This window comes from Chiloscyllium punctatum, chromosome 19, assembly GCF_047496795.1.
Source record: "Chiloscyllium punctatum isolate Juve2018m chromosome 19, sChiPun1.3, whole genome shotgun sequence".
NCBI classification, from domain to species: Eukaryota; Metazoa; Chordata; class Chondrichthyes; order Orectolobiformes; family Hemiscylliidae; genus Chiloscyllium; species Chiloscyllium punctatum.
Window position 1 is genome coordinate 42,872,106 of NC_092757.1, and position 18,485 is coordinate 42,890,590.

An 18,485-nucleotide genomic window follows, 5' to 3' on the forward strand; every position below is an offset into this window, starting at 1 on the left:
AAGTGAAGTGTCGGGAATGATTGATGTGAAAGTTATAGAGGGGTGGAAATTAGAGGCAAAATGAATGAAGCTCCTGGTGGGAGCATGAAGCGGCACTGAAGCAGTCATTGATGTATGAGAAAAGAGTTATAGGAGGGTCCCAGTGTAAAATTGAAACAGGATTGTTCCACATACCCCATAAAGATTTCTTCTTGAAGTAGCTAAATTGTTTGGTGCCCTTAAAATACCAGAAACTGAATTCTATTTGGCCTTACTTACTCACTGTCTCTCAATGTCTGACATTTTGGTGTTTTTTTTTGCTGAGTGCAGCATATGAATTGCAACTATTTTAGTAGGTTTTAAACAGGTTGAGAAATGTATGCTCAAATATTGTGATGTCAATAAACAAAAATAGAGAAACATCAGTTAATGAAAATTGTATGAGTGAGGAACAAACGGTAATGACCCACAGGAGCAGAATTAACAAGCACTTGTCATGTGGAGCCTATTTTCATCAAGAGCTCCTTCTACTTCATTTGCTATTTGTGTTTTCGATTTGTTTTTCTCCTCATGTCTTTTCTTCTTCCATCAACTGTTTTGCTTCTCTTTGCTCTTGTGCTACTTCTCTGGTTTTTATTCTCTTGAAACTCTTCACAATTATACCTCCCCACTAACATTCTTTGTCTCACCCCTTGCAGTTCTCTGTTTTCTGTTTTTGCTCAGGAATTGACCTTTACTGTTGTCACGTTACCAGTGGGTGATCGGTTCAGACCTTGTTAAATATCATACATTTCATTCAGAAGATCAGATAGAATCCTTCACTGATCCAGTACTTTGGGATATTTCCCTTGTTTCTGTTAAAATAACAAATTAATTGCAGAAAATTAATGCTTGTACTCCAAACTCCATTTATTGCCATGCAGATTTTAATAATGTAGGTCTTGTTTTATTTTCATACAATACTACACATTTTTTCAGCAAGTGATAACTAATGCTTCTCCAAATAGTTTAAATCATTTTCTGATGGAAATGCATTATACATTAGGTGTAGAAAGAGGTCAGCAGAAATGTTTGCCATCCTTTATTGTACTTGTTAAATCTTCTGTATTTTGTGCGCATTTCTTCTTTATTTTCTGACTTATTACCATTGTCTCTGAGGGTAAAGACTCAAGCTGTGCTGTGGCATCATATACATAGATAACCCAGAGATATGTCACTCATGTCCAGTCCTGATGTTGGATTGTACCCTAAGATATGTGTTTTAGCAAGTTTAACGACAAAGCTCATTCCACCCTCACCAATATTCAGACATGTGCAATTTTCATCGAACTCCTTGGATCTGGACTAGAAATGCTGGCTGACTTCCCCTTTCTTAGCCTAGGGCAAGATTTGCAAATTTGCTTCTACAGACACCCTGCTGCGATGAGCTAATTCTCAGTATAAATCAGGATTGGCTTTATGGTCTGAGTTGTTTTGTACTTAATTGCTTTTCCAAAATATGTCTAGTTGTTGGACCTACTCAGAACCTCATCCTAAACCAGTGCCAGTTCCATTTCATGATTTCATTTTTTTTTACATTTGTGCAGAGAGAACTTGATGCCACTGCTACTGTGTTGGCCAATCGACAGGATGAAAGTGAACAATCCAGAAAACGACTTATTGACGAAAGTCGAGAATTTAAGAAGAACACACCAGAGGTAGGTAAAGGAAAGGCTTTGCAGGTTGTTATTTGAAAGTGAGTGAATTAATGCTCTGGTTACCAGGTCTGACTTAGAAATGGCAAACTTATTGAAATCTTGGTGCTGCCATCAGTTACTTTTTACCAGAAATGTAAACTTTATTAGTGCTGTAGCATAATTGAAGCCTGGAAATCCCATGTGAAAATGTTAGTGTACCAGCTCCTTTGAGGATTGTTTACCCATTACATTCATCAGTTTCTTTTGTCCTGTCATCAGCTGCATTTAGTTTTCAGTCCTTGGGCACAGACATTTACAAGTTCTTTTGTTTAAAACTACAGCAAGTGGCGGGTGACTTCTTGTTTTCAAGCAATGAATGTTTGCTCCTTTCTTGAAAGCATTGTGTTAAGATGAATTGCAGTTTCACTGGCCCCTGGTATTTTGCTCAAGCATTTATGGTTTGGGAGTTTGGAAAGAGAAGGAATATTACAGTTCAGCTCATGTTTAGCAGTGGTATCCACGTGAATTACTTTTTGTCTGTATAGGTAGAAAAATCTGGAATGCTGGCTAATTTTTGCTCACTGGTTTTCTAGAAGTGCTAATTGTAGCACAAACTGGAGTGTGATCATTGTGATTCATGTGGTGTAATGTCACATTAAGATGTGTATTTACTAACTGAACCATCTTCGGTAGAAAGGAGAGTTGGGAAGAGCACATTGTAAGATAGTTTCAGAAACTTCGTTCATACCGGAATTTTCCATGGAATGGATGCCATTTCTGACCAGTGGGGCAAATGCAGATCTGTAATGACAACATGTTACAAGAAAGTCATAATATAAATATGAATTGTTCCACTGTGAATTTGAAAGCTCTATATTCTTTCAGTTTTGGCCTGTTGTACACCCTCAATTCAAATCACCCTTCTGCATTGCCAATGACAGTCATGTCTTGCTAGGTTTTGAACCCTTGACCTGTTACCTTATTTCCATTAAGATTCTTCTTAAAACCTAAATTTGTGATCAAATATTTGGGGAGGTTCTAGCTCATGATAAAAATACAAGCTATTGTTGACTTAACTTCTTCCAAGTAATTATCTAGTGAAGCGGGCACACCATACTTTTTCTCTTCTGTACGACACCACTGCTGAGATGATTATTGTATGAATGCATCTGTGCCCTTCCAGCTATATCATCAGTGCATTATTACCACTGTGTACTAAACAAATCCTGCTGTTAGATTTTGTAAGCTGCAATATTCTGCCCAAGTAGTCCTTCCTTATTGGCCATATTACAACCAGACTCTTAGGCTGCGTTCAGGAAAGATTGTCAGAGGCAGAAGGGAGCGAGATAAGGAGTAATGGGTATGACTGAAACAAAGCTTATATTTAACCAAGACTTAAAGCTACTGGTGACCATTTACATGCAGACAGGAATGTCAATGACCTGAAGTGAGTAAAATAAGTCCCAAGAAAATAAAACCCACTTCGGATTGAAGTCTTCAGAAATGCCCAATGTTGGAAATATAATTGTTGTGATGTAAGTAGTGGAAGAATAGCAAAGCTGTGACATCCATGTATATCAGAATTCTCTGAGTAGCAGTTACCAGCCTTTAAATTGTGATTATAGTGGAAACTATTTCAAAATTAGTTACTAAGCAAAGTATGAGAATATGGTTTGGTTGTGATTATGGTAGAAAAATAAGAAAACATGAGCTTTATGCATGTACAGAATTCCACTTCAAACTACATCTCATTTAATTTTTATTATGTAGAATTCCTGATCCTGGCACAAAATATTCCTCCGTTATTGAGACTAAATACAGTTAACTCGCAGCCAACCTCCACCTCTTACTCAGCAGGGTATTCAGATAAATCAATCATTTTCTTGTAAAATATGATTTGCCAAGTTGTGTACTGTTCTAACAGATTGAATTGCATGTGAATGTTTAACTTGACTAGAACATCAGCTTTTGTAAATCCTTTGTTGATGAAGGCCTGATTTAGACAAGATTTGCCTTAGTTTGGTAGTTTATCAGCATTTAAATACCAGCAGAAACATGATTAACAAATATTAAATAACTGATGAGACACCGAATAGGGTGATGTTTTGTGGTTAGGGTGAAGAGGTAATATTATATCAGTTGAGATAGAATGAAAGTCAGTGAATGGAAAGCAATGCCAAAGATTAAATAGGGTGGATGGAGGAGAATTAGAAAATAAATGGAAAGATGCTATAGAATCGTAGAATCCCGACAGTATGGAAGTAGGCCGTTTGGCTCAATATATTCACACTGACTTTCTGAAGAGTAACTCATCCAGACCCATTTCTCTACCCTATTACTGTACATTTACCCCTGACTAATGCACCTGAACTACACATCCCTGAACACTGGGCAACTTAACATAGCCAATTCACCTAACCTGCACATCCTTGGATTGTGGGAGGAAGCGAATCTCACACACTGGGAGAATGTGCAAACGCAACACAGACAGTCGCCCAAGGCTGGAATTGAACCCGGGTCCCTGGTACTGTGAGGCAGCATTGCTAACCGCTGAGCCACTGCGCTGCCCATAATTGCAATTGGATGCATGCAGTGAATTAGGAGGTGAATTTGAAAGAAGTTATATTTAGAAAGATATTGTATAGATGGGAGTTATATAGAACATGGAAAAGGGAAGGTCCACCTAGAATCAGTTGGTAGGCTTTTCAGGGAAAGTATTTCCACTGCAGAACTTTGCTTATTATTGTAAGTGAAGGAGTGTGCATGAGGAATGCAAAGTTCTGTGTCATTTACGTTACTTACAGTACAAAGCCAAATTCAAATTTGGTTCATAAGCTTTTAAATTGCAATAATATGGAGTCTATGGTATATGAAATCGTGACATTTCTTGATCAAAGTAACAGTGCTGTGTTAGTAATAAGAATAATTCCTGTGTTGAACTTGATATAGAATTAAATAACAGCACTAACATTAAGAAAGTTGACATTCTTAATTACTCTTTCCCCCCATTCCTTTAGTTAACTAAAAAGCAGTCAAAACGTCGCAGTTCAATTTAAATCTATAGTTATGAAGATTGAATTAGTTGTTTTTTTGTTGACATCATCATGGGTATGAGGTGTGGCAACAGTTATCATCCAACTGACCACAATCGCCTACAGAACCAAGCAAGTATCAGATTACATCTTGATGCAAAGTTTTAGTGTTATATCATAACTATAATGTGGAGGTGCTGATGTTGGACTGGGGTGGATAAAGTTAAAAATCACAATGCCAGGTTATAGTCCAACAGGTTTATTTGGAAGTACTAGCTTTTGGAGCACCACTCCTTCATTAGGCAACTAGTTATCTGATGAAGGAGCAGCACTCTGAAAGCTAGTACTTCTGAATAAACCTGTTGGACTATAACCTGGTGTTGCTCGATTTTTAATATCATAACTATAGGCAGTATACATGAAAACAAGAAGTAATTTGATGACTGCAATCATTTTGAAATTGAAAGGGCTTCCATTCAATTGTATTACAGGTCCTTGGATGTCCTAAAGTTCATCAGACTCAATTGATTGCTTTTGCATTGCAGTCACTATTATGGCAGCAAATGTAGCAATCAATTTGCAATTAATCTGTTGTGATGATGTTATTTAAAATAGTTGAAGCTTTGGTGACATAGCATTCAGCGGCACCTGAACTTTCTTTTATTTTGTGCTCTGTTCCAGATTTTTGGTGTTCTCTCTGAAGCATTCAGTGCCCTGTTTAAAACTATTCCAACTCTTCTCTGTGATTAGATTCGCTGAAAGCATCCCAGTAATGAGTAAAGTGATTGTAGTAAAAGCAAAATACTGCAATTACTGAAAATCTGAAACAAACACAATTCTGGAGAAACTCGGTGGCTCTGGCAATGTCTGTAGAGGGTGAAACAGAATTAACATTTTGAGTGGTATGAATCTATTGTGATTTGGATTCAAAATGGCAACTCTCTTTTTCTCTCTCCACAAGCTTTGCCAGACATGTTGAGTTTCTTTAGCATTCTCTGCTTGTTTGAAATAATTGGACTAGTAGTAAATCATTAAACTGATTTTATTTTGTAGCAAATAGGTGACATATAAGCCAGTTAATTGAAAAGCATTTGTAACTTTCATTGCTCCCTAATATCTCAGTGATTATGTGGATTCAGACGTATTCAAGAACTGATCTCAAACTTCTGGTAATTCAGTGGATTAGTTTCAGGCACTTCAGTTTCCAACTATTTACCATTCCACAGCAAACTGTGAGATAAATGTATCTCTAAGGAATTACCGTGTAATTGGTGGGTGGCACGGTGGCACAGTGTTTAGCACTGCTGCCTCACAGCGCCAGAGACCTGGGTTCAATTCCTGCCTCAGGCGACTCTCTGTGCGGAGTTTGCACATTCTCCCCGTGTCTGTGTGGGTTTCCTCCGGGTGCTCCGGTTTCCTCCCACCATCCAAAAATGTGCAGGTTAGGCGAATTGGCCATGCTAAATTGCCCGTAGTGTTAGGTGTAGGGGAATGGGTCTGGGTGGGTTCCGCCTCGGTGGGTCAGTGTGGACTTGTTGGGCTGAAGGGCCTGTTTCTGCACTCTAAGTAATTAAAAAAAAATGGTTCTTATCAGTTTACCCTACAGCATTGGCACATATTGCTGCAAAGTTAAAAATCACACAACACCAGGTTATGGTCCAACAGGTTTATTTGGAAGTACAAGTTTTTGGAGCGCTGCTCCTTCATCAGGTAGCTAATAGAGTTAGAGAGTCATAGAGCTGTACAGCACGGAAACAGAACCTTCGGTCCAACCTGTCCATACTAACCAGATAACCTAACCCAATCTAGTCCCACCTGCCAGCACCAGGCCCATAATCCCTCCAAAACCTTCCTATTCATATACCCATTCAGATGCCTTTTAAATGCTGCAATTGTACTAGCCTTCACCACTTCCTCTGGCAGCTCATTCCATACGCGTACCTCTGCATGAAAAAGTTACCCCATAGGTCTCTTTTTTTTTATCTTTCCCCTCTCACCCTAAACCTATGCCCTCTAGTTCTGGACTCCCCAACCCTAGGGAAAAGGCTTTGACTATTTATCCTATCCATGCCCCTCATGATTTTGTAAACCTCTACAAGGTCAACCCTCAGCCTGCGACGCTCGAGGGAAAACAGCCCCAGCTTGTTCAGCCTCTCCCTATAGCTCAAATCCTCCAACTTGGCAACATCCTTGTAAGTCTTTTCTGAACCCTTTCAAGTTTCACAACATCTTTCTGATAGGAAGGAGACCAGAATTGCATGCAGTATTCCAACAGTAGCCTAACCAATGTCCTGTACAGTCGCAACATGACCTCCCAATTCCTGTACCCATTATTCTGACCAAAAGAAAGCATACCAAATGCCTTCTTCACTATCCTATCCACCTGCGACTCCACTTTCAAGGAGCTATGAACCTGCACTCCAAGGTGTCTTTGTTCAGCAACACTCCCTAGGACCTTACCACTAATTGTAGAAGTCCTGCTAAGATTTGTTTTCCCAAAAAGCAGCACCTCACATTTATCTGAATTAAACTCATATAACCATTCTTAACTGGCAATTTATTCATGCCTAGCAAAAAACTCACTATGTCACTTGTCGAAAGCATAAACGATAGAGCGAGATCTCTTGAAGTTGAGATAGGCCTCACTGGAATTCTTGTTTTGATTTTACTATATAACTTACCACAGATCACATCATTCAGACCACTGTCCAGAGCGTTTCTTTCTTATTTTCATTTATAGAGTCATAGAGATGTATAGCATGGAAACAGACCCTTCAGTCCAACTCGTCCATGCTGACCAGTTGGGACAGGGTCTTGTCCACTAGCTACCTGACGAAGGAGCTGTGCTCCAAATAAACCTGTTGGACTATAACTTGGTATTGTGTGATTTTTAATTTTGTCCACCCCAGTCCAACACCGGCACCTCCATATCATACATATTGCTGCAGCATGTGTTTTTGTACTAGCTGGGAAGGTCCTCAGATGTTGTTATGAAACTGTTATAACAAATCTGCACAGGTTGGTAATACAGTTTTGCACTTGCTGGCCAGTACAGACCTGGAACTCTCTATACTACAACAGAGAAGAGTAAGATGGGACTTTCTAAAAGACACCACTTATTAAGATTCAGTGACAACACTTTATTCATGACCTTATCAATGCCTTGTCATTGGCTTCTTTTATTTTAAGTAGTATTATGCATGGATTTTGTTTCCTATTCAATATTTATTGTGCAAAACAGTGCTGCCATGGGCCTCAGATCATCCATTTCCTCTACTTTCCTCTTATTTCTTTACTTCTGGTTTTCTGCACCATTGTATAATTAAAATTTAGAAATGTAGGAAGTAGGAGCAGGAGTGGGCCATTTGGCCCTTCGAGTCTGCTCAGGCATTCAATATGATTATGGCTGATCACCCAATTCTGAAAGCGGTTTCTCCTCCTACCCTTTGAGCCTTTAAATTGCAAGAACTATATTTACATAATTCTTAAGAATCTTCAATTCCTGGCCTCAAATTTCCTGTGGTTGAGAATTTTCTAAGCTTACTACCATCTGGGTGAAGAAAATTCTCCTCATCTCTGTCCTAAAAGGCATGCCCCATATTCTTAGTCTGTGACCATGGTTCATGATCCCATCCCCGATAAGAACCCTCTCATTCTTTTGAACTCCAGTGAATATGGCCCTAACCGATCCTGCCTTTCCCCGTACCAGCCATCCCAAGAATCAGTTTGGTAAACCTTTTTTACACTTCCTTAATACTTCCTATGATAAGAAGACCAAAGCTGCATACAATATTCCAGGTAGGGTCTCGCCAATCCCTCGACAGTTATAGCAAGAACGTCCTGCTGTTGTACTCTAATCCTCTTGCTATGATGGCCAAGAAACCATTTGTCTCCTTCACTGCCTGCTACACTTGCATGCTTACTTCCAGCGACTGGTACATGATGCCTCACCCTCATCCCCAGTGGGAGGTGACAACCTCATGGTAGCATTGCTGAACTGTAATCCTGAGATCCAGAAAATGTTCTCAGGACCTGGGTTTGAATCCTGCTATGGTAGATAGTGGAATTTAAATGTAATAAAAATCTGGAAATAAGAGTCCAACGATGACCATTGCTGATTGTTGGGAAAAATCTATCTGGTTCACTAATGTTCTTTAAGGAAGCAAACTACCATCCGTATCTGATCTGACCAACATGTGACTCCAGAGCCACAGCAATGTGGTTGACTCTTAACTGCTACCCACAATTAAGGATATGCAATAAATGTTGGCGTTGCTAACCACGTTGTCGTCTTGTGAATGAATTAAAGACAAGTTATTGCTATTCTGATAACAACATGCCTTACTGTTTTTGCCACCAAAGTGGATAACGTCCCATTTATCCATATTTAAATCCTTCTTTAAAACAGCCAATGTTTTGGCTTCACTGCAGTTTGAAGCAGAGAATTCCATAGGCTCACTACTCTGGGTGAAGAAATTTCCCCTCATCTCTGTTCTACATGGCCTACCCTATATCCTTCTAGTGTGAGAAAGTGAGGATTGCAGATGCTGGAGTACCAGAGTTGAAAAATGTGGTGCTGGAAAAACACAGCAGGCCAGGCAGCATCCGAGGAGCAGGAGAATCGATGTTTCGGGCATAAGCCCTTCTTCAGGAATGAGGCTGGTGTGCCAAGCGGGCTGAGATAAAAGGTAGGGGGGAGGGGCGCTGGGAATACGATAGGTGGTAGGAGGTTAAGGTGAGGGTGATATGCCGGAGAGGGGGTGGGGGCAGAGAGGTCAGGAAGAAGGCTGCAGGTCAAGAGGGCGGTGCTGAATCTGAGGGTTGGGACTGAGATAAGGTGGGGGGAGGGGAAATGAGGAAGCTGGAGAAATCTACATTCATCCCATGTGGTTGGAGGGTTCCTAGGTGGCAGATGAGGCGCTCTTCCTCCAGGCGTCGTGTTGCCATGGTCTGGCAATGGAGGCGGCCAAGGACCTGCATGTCCTTGGCGGAATGGGAGAGGGAGTTAAAGTATTCAGCCACGGGGCGTTTGGGTTCCTTCTATATCCGTCGCAAATTCACCTGCACCTCCACACACATCATTTACTGCATCCGCTGCACCCGATGTGGTCTCTGTACATTGGGGAGACAGGCCGTCTCTGGGACACCCGCACCAACCAACCCAACCGCCCCGTGGCTGAACACTTTAGCTCCCCCTCCCACTCCACCAATGACATGCAGGTCCTTGGCCTTCTCCATCGCCAGACCCTGGCCACACGACACCTGGAGGAAAAGCGCCTCATCTTCTGCCTTGGAACTCTCCAACCACACGGGATGAATGTAGATTTCTCCAGTTTCCTCATTTCCCCTCCCCCCACCTTATCTCAGTCCCAACCCTCGGATTCAGCACTGCCCTCTTGACCTGCAATCTTCTTCCCGACCTCTCCGCCCCCCACCCCCTTTCCGGCCTATTACCCTCATCCTCACCTCCTTCCACCTATCGTATTCCCAGCGCTCCTCCCCCAAATTCCCTCCCCCCTATCTTTTATCTCAGCCCGCTTGGCACACCAGCCTCATTCCTGAAGAAGGGCTTATGCCCGAAACGTCGATTCTCCTGCTCCTTGGATGCTGCCTGACCTGCTGTGTTTTTCCAGCACCACATTTTTCAACTCCTTCTACTGTGACCCAAGAAGTAGATCAGGACACACTTTCCCTTCTGGTGTGGGGGAACTTCTTTGGATACAGTACTACCCCACTATTAATATATTAATTCCTGTTTCACCCACTTTCATACATATCATTGTTGTGGTTGGACACATGACTTTGCATGAATTGGCAGCTTCAAAATTTCAATACAATTGACCTATTAATCGGAAGATTAGGTGTGGCCCGAGATGGAATTAGTTTTATTGTTGATTGCTGCAGCGATGCAGAGAATAAAAATTTAGCAATCAAATATGGTGTTGAACGTAGTCTTCATTATTTGAGGATTTTATTTTTTAACTCTTAGTCTCTTGTTCATCCCTAGCTCTCTTCAGCTCACCACGAGCCTTTGAGTTGTATTTGAGGTCCTGTGTCCTGAAACGTCCTCCACCTCCCTATGCTCTTATAAATTCAGTTTGAGAAACCACTCAACTTGTGGTTAGCCTCTTGGTTCAGCACTTTTTTTTTGTTCTATGTTTACATCAAATGAGGTTTTCTGGTATTAAAGGCGCTATCTACGTGTAATTTATTTTTGATGGCACTTCTGAAAATTAGTAATGGTGTGGCATGTTACGTTGAAGATTATCTTGAAGCGTAAATTTGCCAATGTAGTTTGAAGCAGTGTCTGGACGTTTTTATCTCTGATTGCTGGGGTGTGAGCTGTGCTGCTCATTCATGATTTTTAGTTTAAATTCTTGTTGTCGCTGAAAAGAAAAGTTCTTGATTTAGCTTTTGTTTGTATTAATACAGTGAAAAAGTTTGGAAGGTCCCTGGAGCATATTAAGCTTTACTGTAAGATGTTTGAGTTTTCAAGAAATATTTTTCTGCCTGAGGAATAGCTGGAGTGATGATAGAAAACTGGGACAGTTGCAGTCTGCTTTTACTCAGCCTTGTCTTCAAAAACTTAATAAATCTAACTTTTTTTTCATCTAAAAGCTTTCTGTAATGATTTATATTTGTATTTTATAATACATTGTCACATTAATATTAGAAGTGTTTAAATTGGCATGGCTTATTCTTTGGAATCCAGCTGTTCCCAGAATATCCTTTTGATTATTTAAAAAATGAGCTTAAATCACCTGCTAAAGCTACAACCAGTTTATCAAACAATAATGAATAGCGTGAGTCACCACAAAAAGACTAGAAGACTATTGCCTGGAGACTGCAAATTACCACATTACAAATTGCACTGAATCCTCTGAGTTCTCTTGACAATAGCATTGTAAAGTACTGTAGCAGATTTCCATCTAAGTACAACTATCTTTCTTTTGATCTGTTGAAATATTAATCTCTGATGTAAAAAAAATTCTTCTACCGTATTAGTGGAATTAACCTGTGTGCATTTCAAGCAAATGCTTTGAATTTATGCATTGAAGCAGGCCACTCAGCCCCTTGATATTGTTCCATTCTTCATCTAGAACATGAGTGATCTAAATGAAACTCCATTTATCTGTTCTGTAGTTGCTGTTACGGTTGCCTAACAAATCTTGTCAGTTTTGGTCATAAGATTTTCGTTAACACTGAGAGAGAGAATACCAGATTTTCAGTATCCTTTGTAAGGGGTGATTCTTGATTTAGTTCCTAATTGACTCAAACTCTGGAACAAGCTCCACTTAAGATTACGCCCATACATTTCGGCTTTATCCAATAGAAGGAAGTTTCTAATATTTTATCTCGTCTGTGCGCAGCACTTTCATCTCTGAAAGTTATAGAGTAACACAGTATGGAAACAGACCTTTTGGCTGAACTCATCCATGCTGACCCAGTTTTCCTAAACTAAACTAGTCCTATTTGCCTGCATTTGGCCCATATCCCTCTAAACATTTACTATCCATGTATCTGTCCAAGTGTCTTTTAAATGTTGTAATTTTATTCACCTCTACCACTCCCTCTGGCAGCTCATTCCATATGTGTACCACCCTCTGTAGGAAACGTTGCCCCTCAGGTCCCTATTAGAACATTTCAGATTTAAACTCTTTTGTCACTTTGAGTACTTATTCTAAGAATGTCAGTATACTATTGCAAAATGCTACTTTGTCAGAGAAAATAAAATTAGGAGTAGGCTCTTCAGCCATCTGCCATTCAAAATAATCATGACCAATCATCCAACTCAGCACCCTGTTCCTGCTTTCTCCCCATACTTTTTGATCCCTTTCGCCTTAATTATATCTAACTCCATCCTGAAAACATTCAATGATTTAGGCTTAACTGCTTTCCATGGCAGAGATTCCACTGCACTGTAGAGTCAAAGAGATGTACAGCACAGAAACATACCCTTCAGTCCAACTGACCATGCCGACCAGATATCCTAAATTAATCTAGTTACATTTGGCGTATGTCGCTGTAAACCCTTCCTATTTGCATACCGTCCAGATGCCTTTTAAATATTGGAATTGTACCAGCCTCCACCACTTCCTGTGGCAGCTCAATCCATACACCACCATGAAAAGGTTGCCCCTTAGGATCCTTTTAAATCTTTACCCTCTCACCATAAACCTCTGCCCTCTAGTTTTGGACTCCCCCACCCCAGGGAAAATACATTGCATGCTTACCCATCCATGCCCCTCTGTGGATGAAGATGTTTCTCCTCATCCCAATCTTAAATGGCCTACTCCATATCCTTAACTTATGTAACACTTGGTTCTGGATTTCCCAGACACTGGGAACAGGCTTTGGGCATTTAGCTTGTTTAGATGTTGGATTTTCTATGTTTCTGTGAAATCTCCCCTTCGTTTTTCTAAACTGCAGTGAGTATACTTCTAACTGATTCAATCTGTCTTTGTGCCAGGGTGGCATGGTGAATCAGTGGTTAGCATGCTGTCTCACAGTGCCAGGGACTGGATTCAGTTCCACCCTCTGGCATCTGTTTGTGTGGAGTTGGCACATTTCCTCATCTGCATGGGTTTCATCAAGTGCTCTGGTTTCCTTCCACAATCCAAAGATGTGCAAATTGGGTGGATTGGCTGTGCCAAATTGCCCATAGTGTGCAGGAATTTGCAAGCCCTGGGAAATGCAGGGTACAGGGATAGGGTGGAGGTTGGTCTGAGTGGAATGCTAGTCAAAAGTGAGGACTGCAGATGCTGGAAACCAGAGTTTAAATCAGAGTGGTGGTGGAAAGCACAGCAGGTCAGGCTGCATTGCAGGAGCAGGAAAATCGACGTTTCATGCAAAAGCCATTCAGAGGGTTGGTGTCGACTTGATGGGCTTGATGGTCTGCTTCCAAATTGTAGGGATTCCATGCGTCTGCCATCCTAGGAATCAAACTAGTAAGCCTATGTTGCACTCTCTTCATAGCCAGAAAATCCTTCCACAGATAAGATGACTGAAATTGTACACAATATTCCAGGTGTGATCTTGCCAAGGCCCTGAACAATTACCACAAGGCATCACTGCTCCTGTATACTTGAAACCTTTACTATGAGGGCCAACATACCATTTGTTTTCTTCACTGTCTGCTGGACCTGCATACTTAGTTTCAGTGACTGGTATACAGAGACAACCAGGTCTAGTTGTACCTCCCTCTTTCCCAATCTGTTGTCATTCAGATAATAATGTGCCTTTCTATTTTTGATATTAACACGGATAGCCTCACATTAATCAACGTTATACTTGATCTATTATGCATTTGCCCACTTGATTAACTTGCTCAAATCACACTGAAGCATTTCTTCATCCTCTTCAAGTTCACCGTCCCACCTACCTTTGCATTGTCAACAAACTTGGAGACATTGCATTTAGTTCCCTCATCTAACCCATTAATATATATTGTGAATTGGTGGAGTCCAAGCATTGATCCCCACAGTACCCCACTAGTCACTGTCTATCACGCTGAAAAATATAGTTTATTTCTACTCTTTTGTTTCCTGTCTGGCAACCAGTTCTGTATCCATTTCGTTACACTACAGGTCATTCTGGTTGAAAGCGAATTGGTTATAACGCAATTGACAAATTATAAATGCTGTTTGATTAATGGGGACTTTTCACTGAATGGGTATAGTGATGTTCTATAGTGATCTTCTACAATGTGATTTTCTACAGTGGTTTTCCAAAGTGCAATTTTGTTTATTGCAAAGCAACGCAATTGTCACGTTATAGCAAAACAACCTGTATGTATCCCCATTCCATGCACTTTAACTTTACTTGCTAACCTCTTATGTGGAATCCTATCGAAAGTCTGGAAGTCCAAGTAATTCGCATCCAGGTTCATAGTTCCGTCTTATCAACTCTACAAGTTCCACCCTCTCAAAATTTCATTATGTTTACTTGAGCATGAGCTTGAGCATATCTTGAGCATGATATATCTTTCATAAATTCATGCTGAGTCTGCTCACGTTGTTTTCCAAGTGATCTGTTAAATGCTTGATGATAGAGTCTAGCATTATCCCTCCTACCAATGTCGTGCTTTTAGTCCATAATTCCGTTTTTCTCTTGATGTCCTCTTTTAAATAATGTGGTTTCATTAGCTACCCTCTAATTCATAAGAAGTATTCCTGAGTCTCTTTTTGAATCTTGAAAGACAACTGCCAATCCACCATTTCCAGGACCTCTTAGTTCAATGCTCTGGGATGTAGGCCTGAGATTTATCAATCTTTAAACCCGTTAGTTTCCCCAGCACCATTTTCCTACCAATACTGATTTTCCATAGTGTGGTTTTGTATAGTGCAAGATTGCACTAGACTGGTGTTCTCCAACATTTTTAGGACATTATTTGTGTCCATGTTTGTGAAAACAGAACCAAGTATGTATTTAATTCGTCCTTCTTTATTCCTGATTGTAACTACCCATTTCTGGCAGTGAGGTATCTACATTTGTCTTTACTAATCTTTTTCTCTTCACATCCCTGTAGAATGTTTTTACAATAAGTTTCTATGTTCCCCACGAGCTCATTCTCATACTGAAGTACTCCCATCGTAATCAATGCTTTTGTTCCCAGTTGTTGAAATTTAAAATGCTTAAAGTCCTCAGGTCCACAGCATTTTCTGGCCAGTTTTTATGCACCTTTGTTGGATCTAATATAAGCATTAATTTCCTTTGTTAGCCATGTTGAAACCACCTTTTTTTTTTATCTTTGTGGCTGATGGAATGAACAATTGTTGCAGTTCTTCCGTGCTTTCTTTAAAAGTTTGCCACCACCTATCCACTATTATCCCTTTAAATAACGTTCCTTAATTTATCACAGCCAGCTCATGCCTCAAGCCATTGTAGTTTCCTTTATTTAGATTCAGGACCTTAGTCTGAGAAATAAGCATGTCACTCATGATTTTAATGATGACCTGTTATAATATGGTCAATCTTCCCTATGAGGTCTTGCATAACTCGATTACCAATTATTCCTTTCTCATTGCCCAAAACTCAGTTTAGGGTGGCCTGTTCTCTAGTTGGTTCTTCAATGTATTGATTAGGAAAACCATCCCATACTCACTGAGAAATTCTTCCTCTATCAAAATCTTACTCATTTGATTTTCCCTAATCTATATGCAGATTAAAGTTGCCGTAATTGTAGCTATATCTTTATTGCCTGCACCTCTAATTTCCTGTTTAATGCCTTCCTCAATATTTCCACTACAATTTGGGAGTCTATATTCAGCTGTGGTATTGAAGAATTAACTTGCTCTGCTGACCTGCCGGAAATTGGATGTCCCGGTGCTTAATAAAATTTGGTTGTTGGTCACAAAAGTTGGCGTTTGCAGTTGCATGAAGTGTGTAAGGACCTCAGGGAAAAAAAAACTTAACACAGACAATTATCATTCTTTAGTCACTGGTGTTTCTTAGCACTATCCATACACATTCCTGACTATTGCATTAATTTACTCCACTTCCTTTAACTTTTCTCACTGTCCCTTCGGGTACTGAGTTTTGAGATGATTTGTAGCTCAGGTTGAGCTTCTGGATGTACGTTTGCTCGCTTAGCTGGAAGGTTCGTTTTCAGATGTTTCGTCACCATACTAGGTAACATCTTCAGTGAGCATCTGGACGAAGCACTGGTGATGTAGCTTGCTTTCTATTTGTGTATTTGGGTTTCCTTGGGTTGGTAATGTCATTTCTATTCATGATGCCATTGCCTGTTCTTTTTCTCAGGGGGTGGTAAATGGGATCTAGGTCACTGTGTTTGTTGATAGAGTTCCGATTAGAATGCCATGCTTTTAGGAATTCTCGTGCGTGTCTCTGTTTGGTTTGTCCTAGGATGGATGTGTTGTCCCAGTCGAAGTGGTGTCCTTCCTTATCTGTATGTAAGGATACTCGTGAATTCCTAGAAGCATGGCATTCCAACCGGAACCCTATCAACAAACACATTGACTTGGATCCCATTTACCACCCCTGAGAAAAAGAACAGGAAATGACATCACCATGGGAAATGATGTCACCACAGGAAATGGCATCACTGACCCAAGGAAACCCAAACACGTAAATAGAAAGCGGGCTACACCACCATTGCTTCATTCGGAGGCTCACTGAAGATGTTACCTAGTATGGCGACGAAACGTCTGAAAATGAACTTTTCAGCTCAGCGAGCAAAGCTACATCCTTTCCTTTCTGAATATTGAGTTGCTATCCCTGGTCACCCTGGAGCCATGTTGCTATAATCTCAATTATGTAAGAAATTCATCCAGTTTATTGTGAATGTTCCACGCATTAAAATAATGCCCTTTTTAGGCTTACCTTTTTAACATTCTTTATCCTGTTCACATTATATTTCACTGGTCCTGTTGGATTCTTGCCACTGTATTCTCTGCCTATTACTTTTATTATTTCTTATTCTGTCTTTTGTTTTTGTGTTCTCTCCCCATTTCCTTTCCAAATCTGTCTCCCTTTAGAGGTTCATATCCTGCCATTTTAGTTTAAATCCTTCCCAATTGCATTTGTAAATCTCCCACAGAATTTCAGTTCTGGTCCCCAAGGTGCAACTTATCCAGCATATATTGGTCCCACCTCCCTCAGAATCTGTTCCAATGGCCCTGGAATCTAAAACATACACTCTTGCACCATTTCATTTAGGGGCAGCTTGGCCTAATGGTATTATCGCTAGGCTATTAATCCAGAAAATCAGCTAATGTTCTGGGGCCAGGGTGTGATGGTGGAATTTAAATTTAATGAAAAAATCTCTTCCTAAGAATCTGCTGATGACCATGAAACCATTATTGATTGTCAGAAAAACTGCTCTGGCTCACTTCAAGAAAGGAAATCTGCCATCCTCACCTGATCTGGTAACTCTTGCTAATGTAGTTGAATCAGTCACTACAAAGAAATGAAACTGGATAGATCATAGAACATAGAACATAGAACAATACAGCACAGAACAGGCCCTTCGGCCCACGATGTTGTGCCGAACTTCTATCCTAGATTAAGCACCCATCCATGTACCTATCCAAATGCCGCTTAAAGGTCGCCAATGATTCTGACTCTACCACTCCCACGGGCAGCGCATTCCATGCCCCCACCACTCTCTGGGTAAAGAACCCACCCCTGACATCTCCCCTATACCTTCCACCCTTCACCTTAAATTTATGTCCCCTTGTAACACTCTGTTGTACCCGGGGAAAAAGTTTCTGACTGTCTACTCTATCTATTCCTCTGATCATCTTATAAACCTCTATCAAGTCACCCCTCATCCTTCGCCGTTCCAACGAGAAAAGGCCGAGAACTCTCAACCTATCCTCGTACGACCTACTCTCCATTCCAGGCAACATCCTGGTAAATCTTCTCTGCATCCTCTCCAAAACTTCCACATCTTTCCTAAAGTGAGGCGACCAGAACTGCACACAGTACTCCAACTGTGGCCTAACCAAAGTCCTGTACAGCTGCAACATCACTTCACGACTCTTGAATTCAATCCCTCTGCTAATGAACGATAATACTCCATAGGCCATCTTACAAACTCTATCCACCTGAGTGGCAACCTTCAAAGATCTAGACCCCAAGATCATAGACCCCAAGATCCCTCTGTTCCTCCACCTGACTAAGAACCCTACCATTAACCCTGTATTCCGCATTCTTATTTGTTCTTCCAAAATGGACAACCTCACACTTGGCAGGGTTGAACTCCATCTGCCACTCCTCAGCCCAGCTCTGCATCATATCTAAGTCCCTCTGCAGCCGACAACAGCCCTTCTCACTG

General features: G+C 40.7%; 1 protein-coding gene across 7 annotated transcripts in view; it reads left to right on the plus strand.

Moving 5' to 3' along the window:
- Positions 1-18,485, plus strand: part of LOC140491292 (protein CASP-like) — a 618,172-nt gene that overhangs the window by 139,998 nt on the left and 459,689 nt on the right. For all 7 annotated transcript variants that reach the window (XM_072589278.1, XM_072589273.1, XM_072589277.1 and 4 more), the window contains exon 2: positions 1,566-1,676. In XM_072589278.1, coding sequence (XP_072445379.1) covers positions 1,566-1,676 — 111 coding nt within the window. The remainder of the gene's footprint in view (positions 1-1,565; positions 1,677-18,485) is intronic.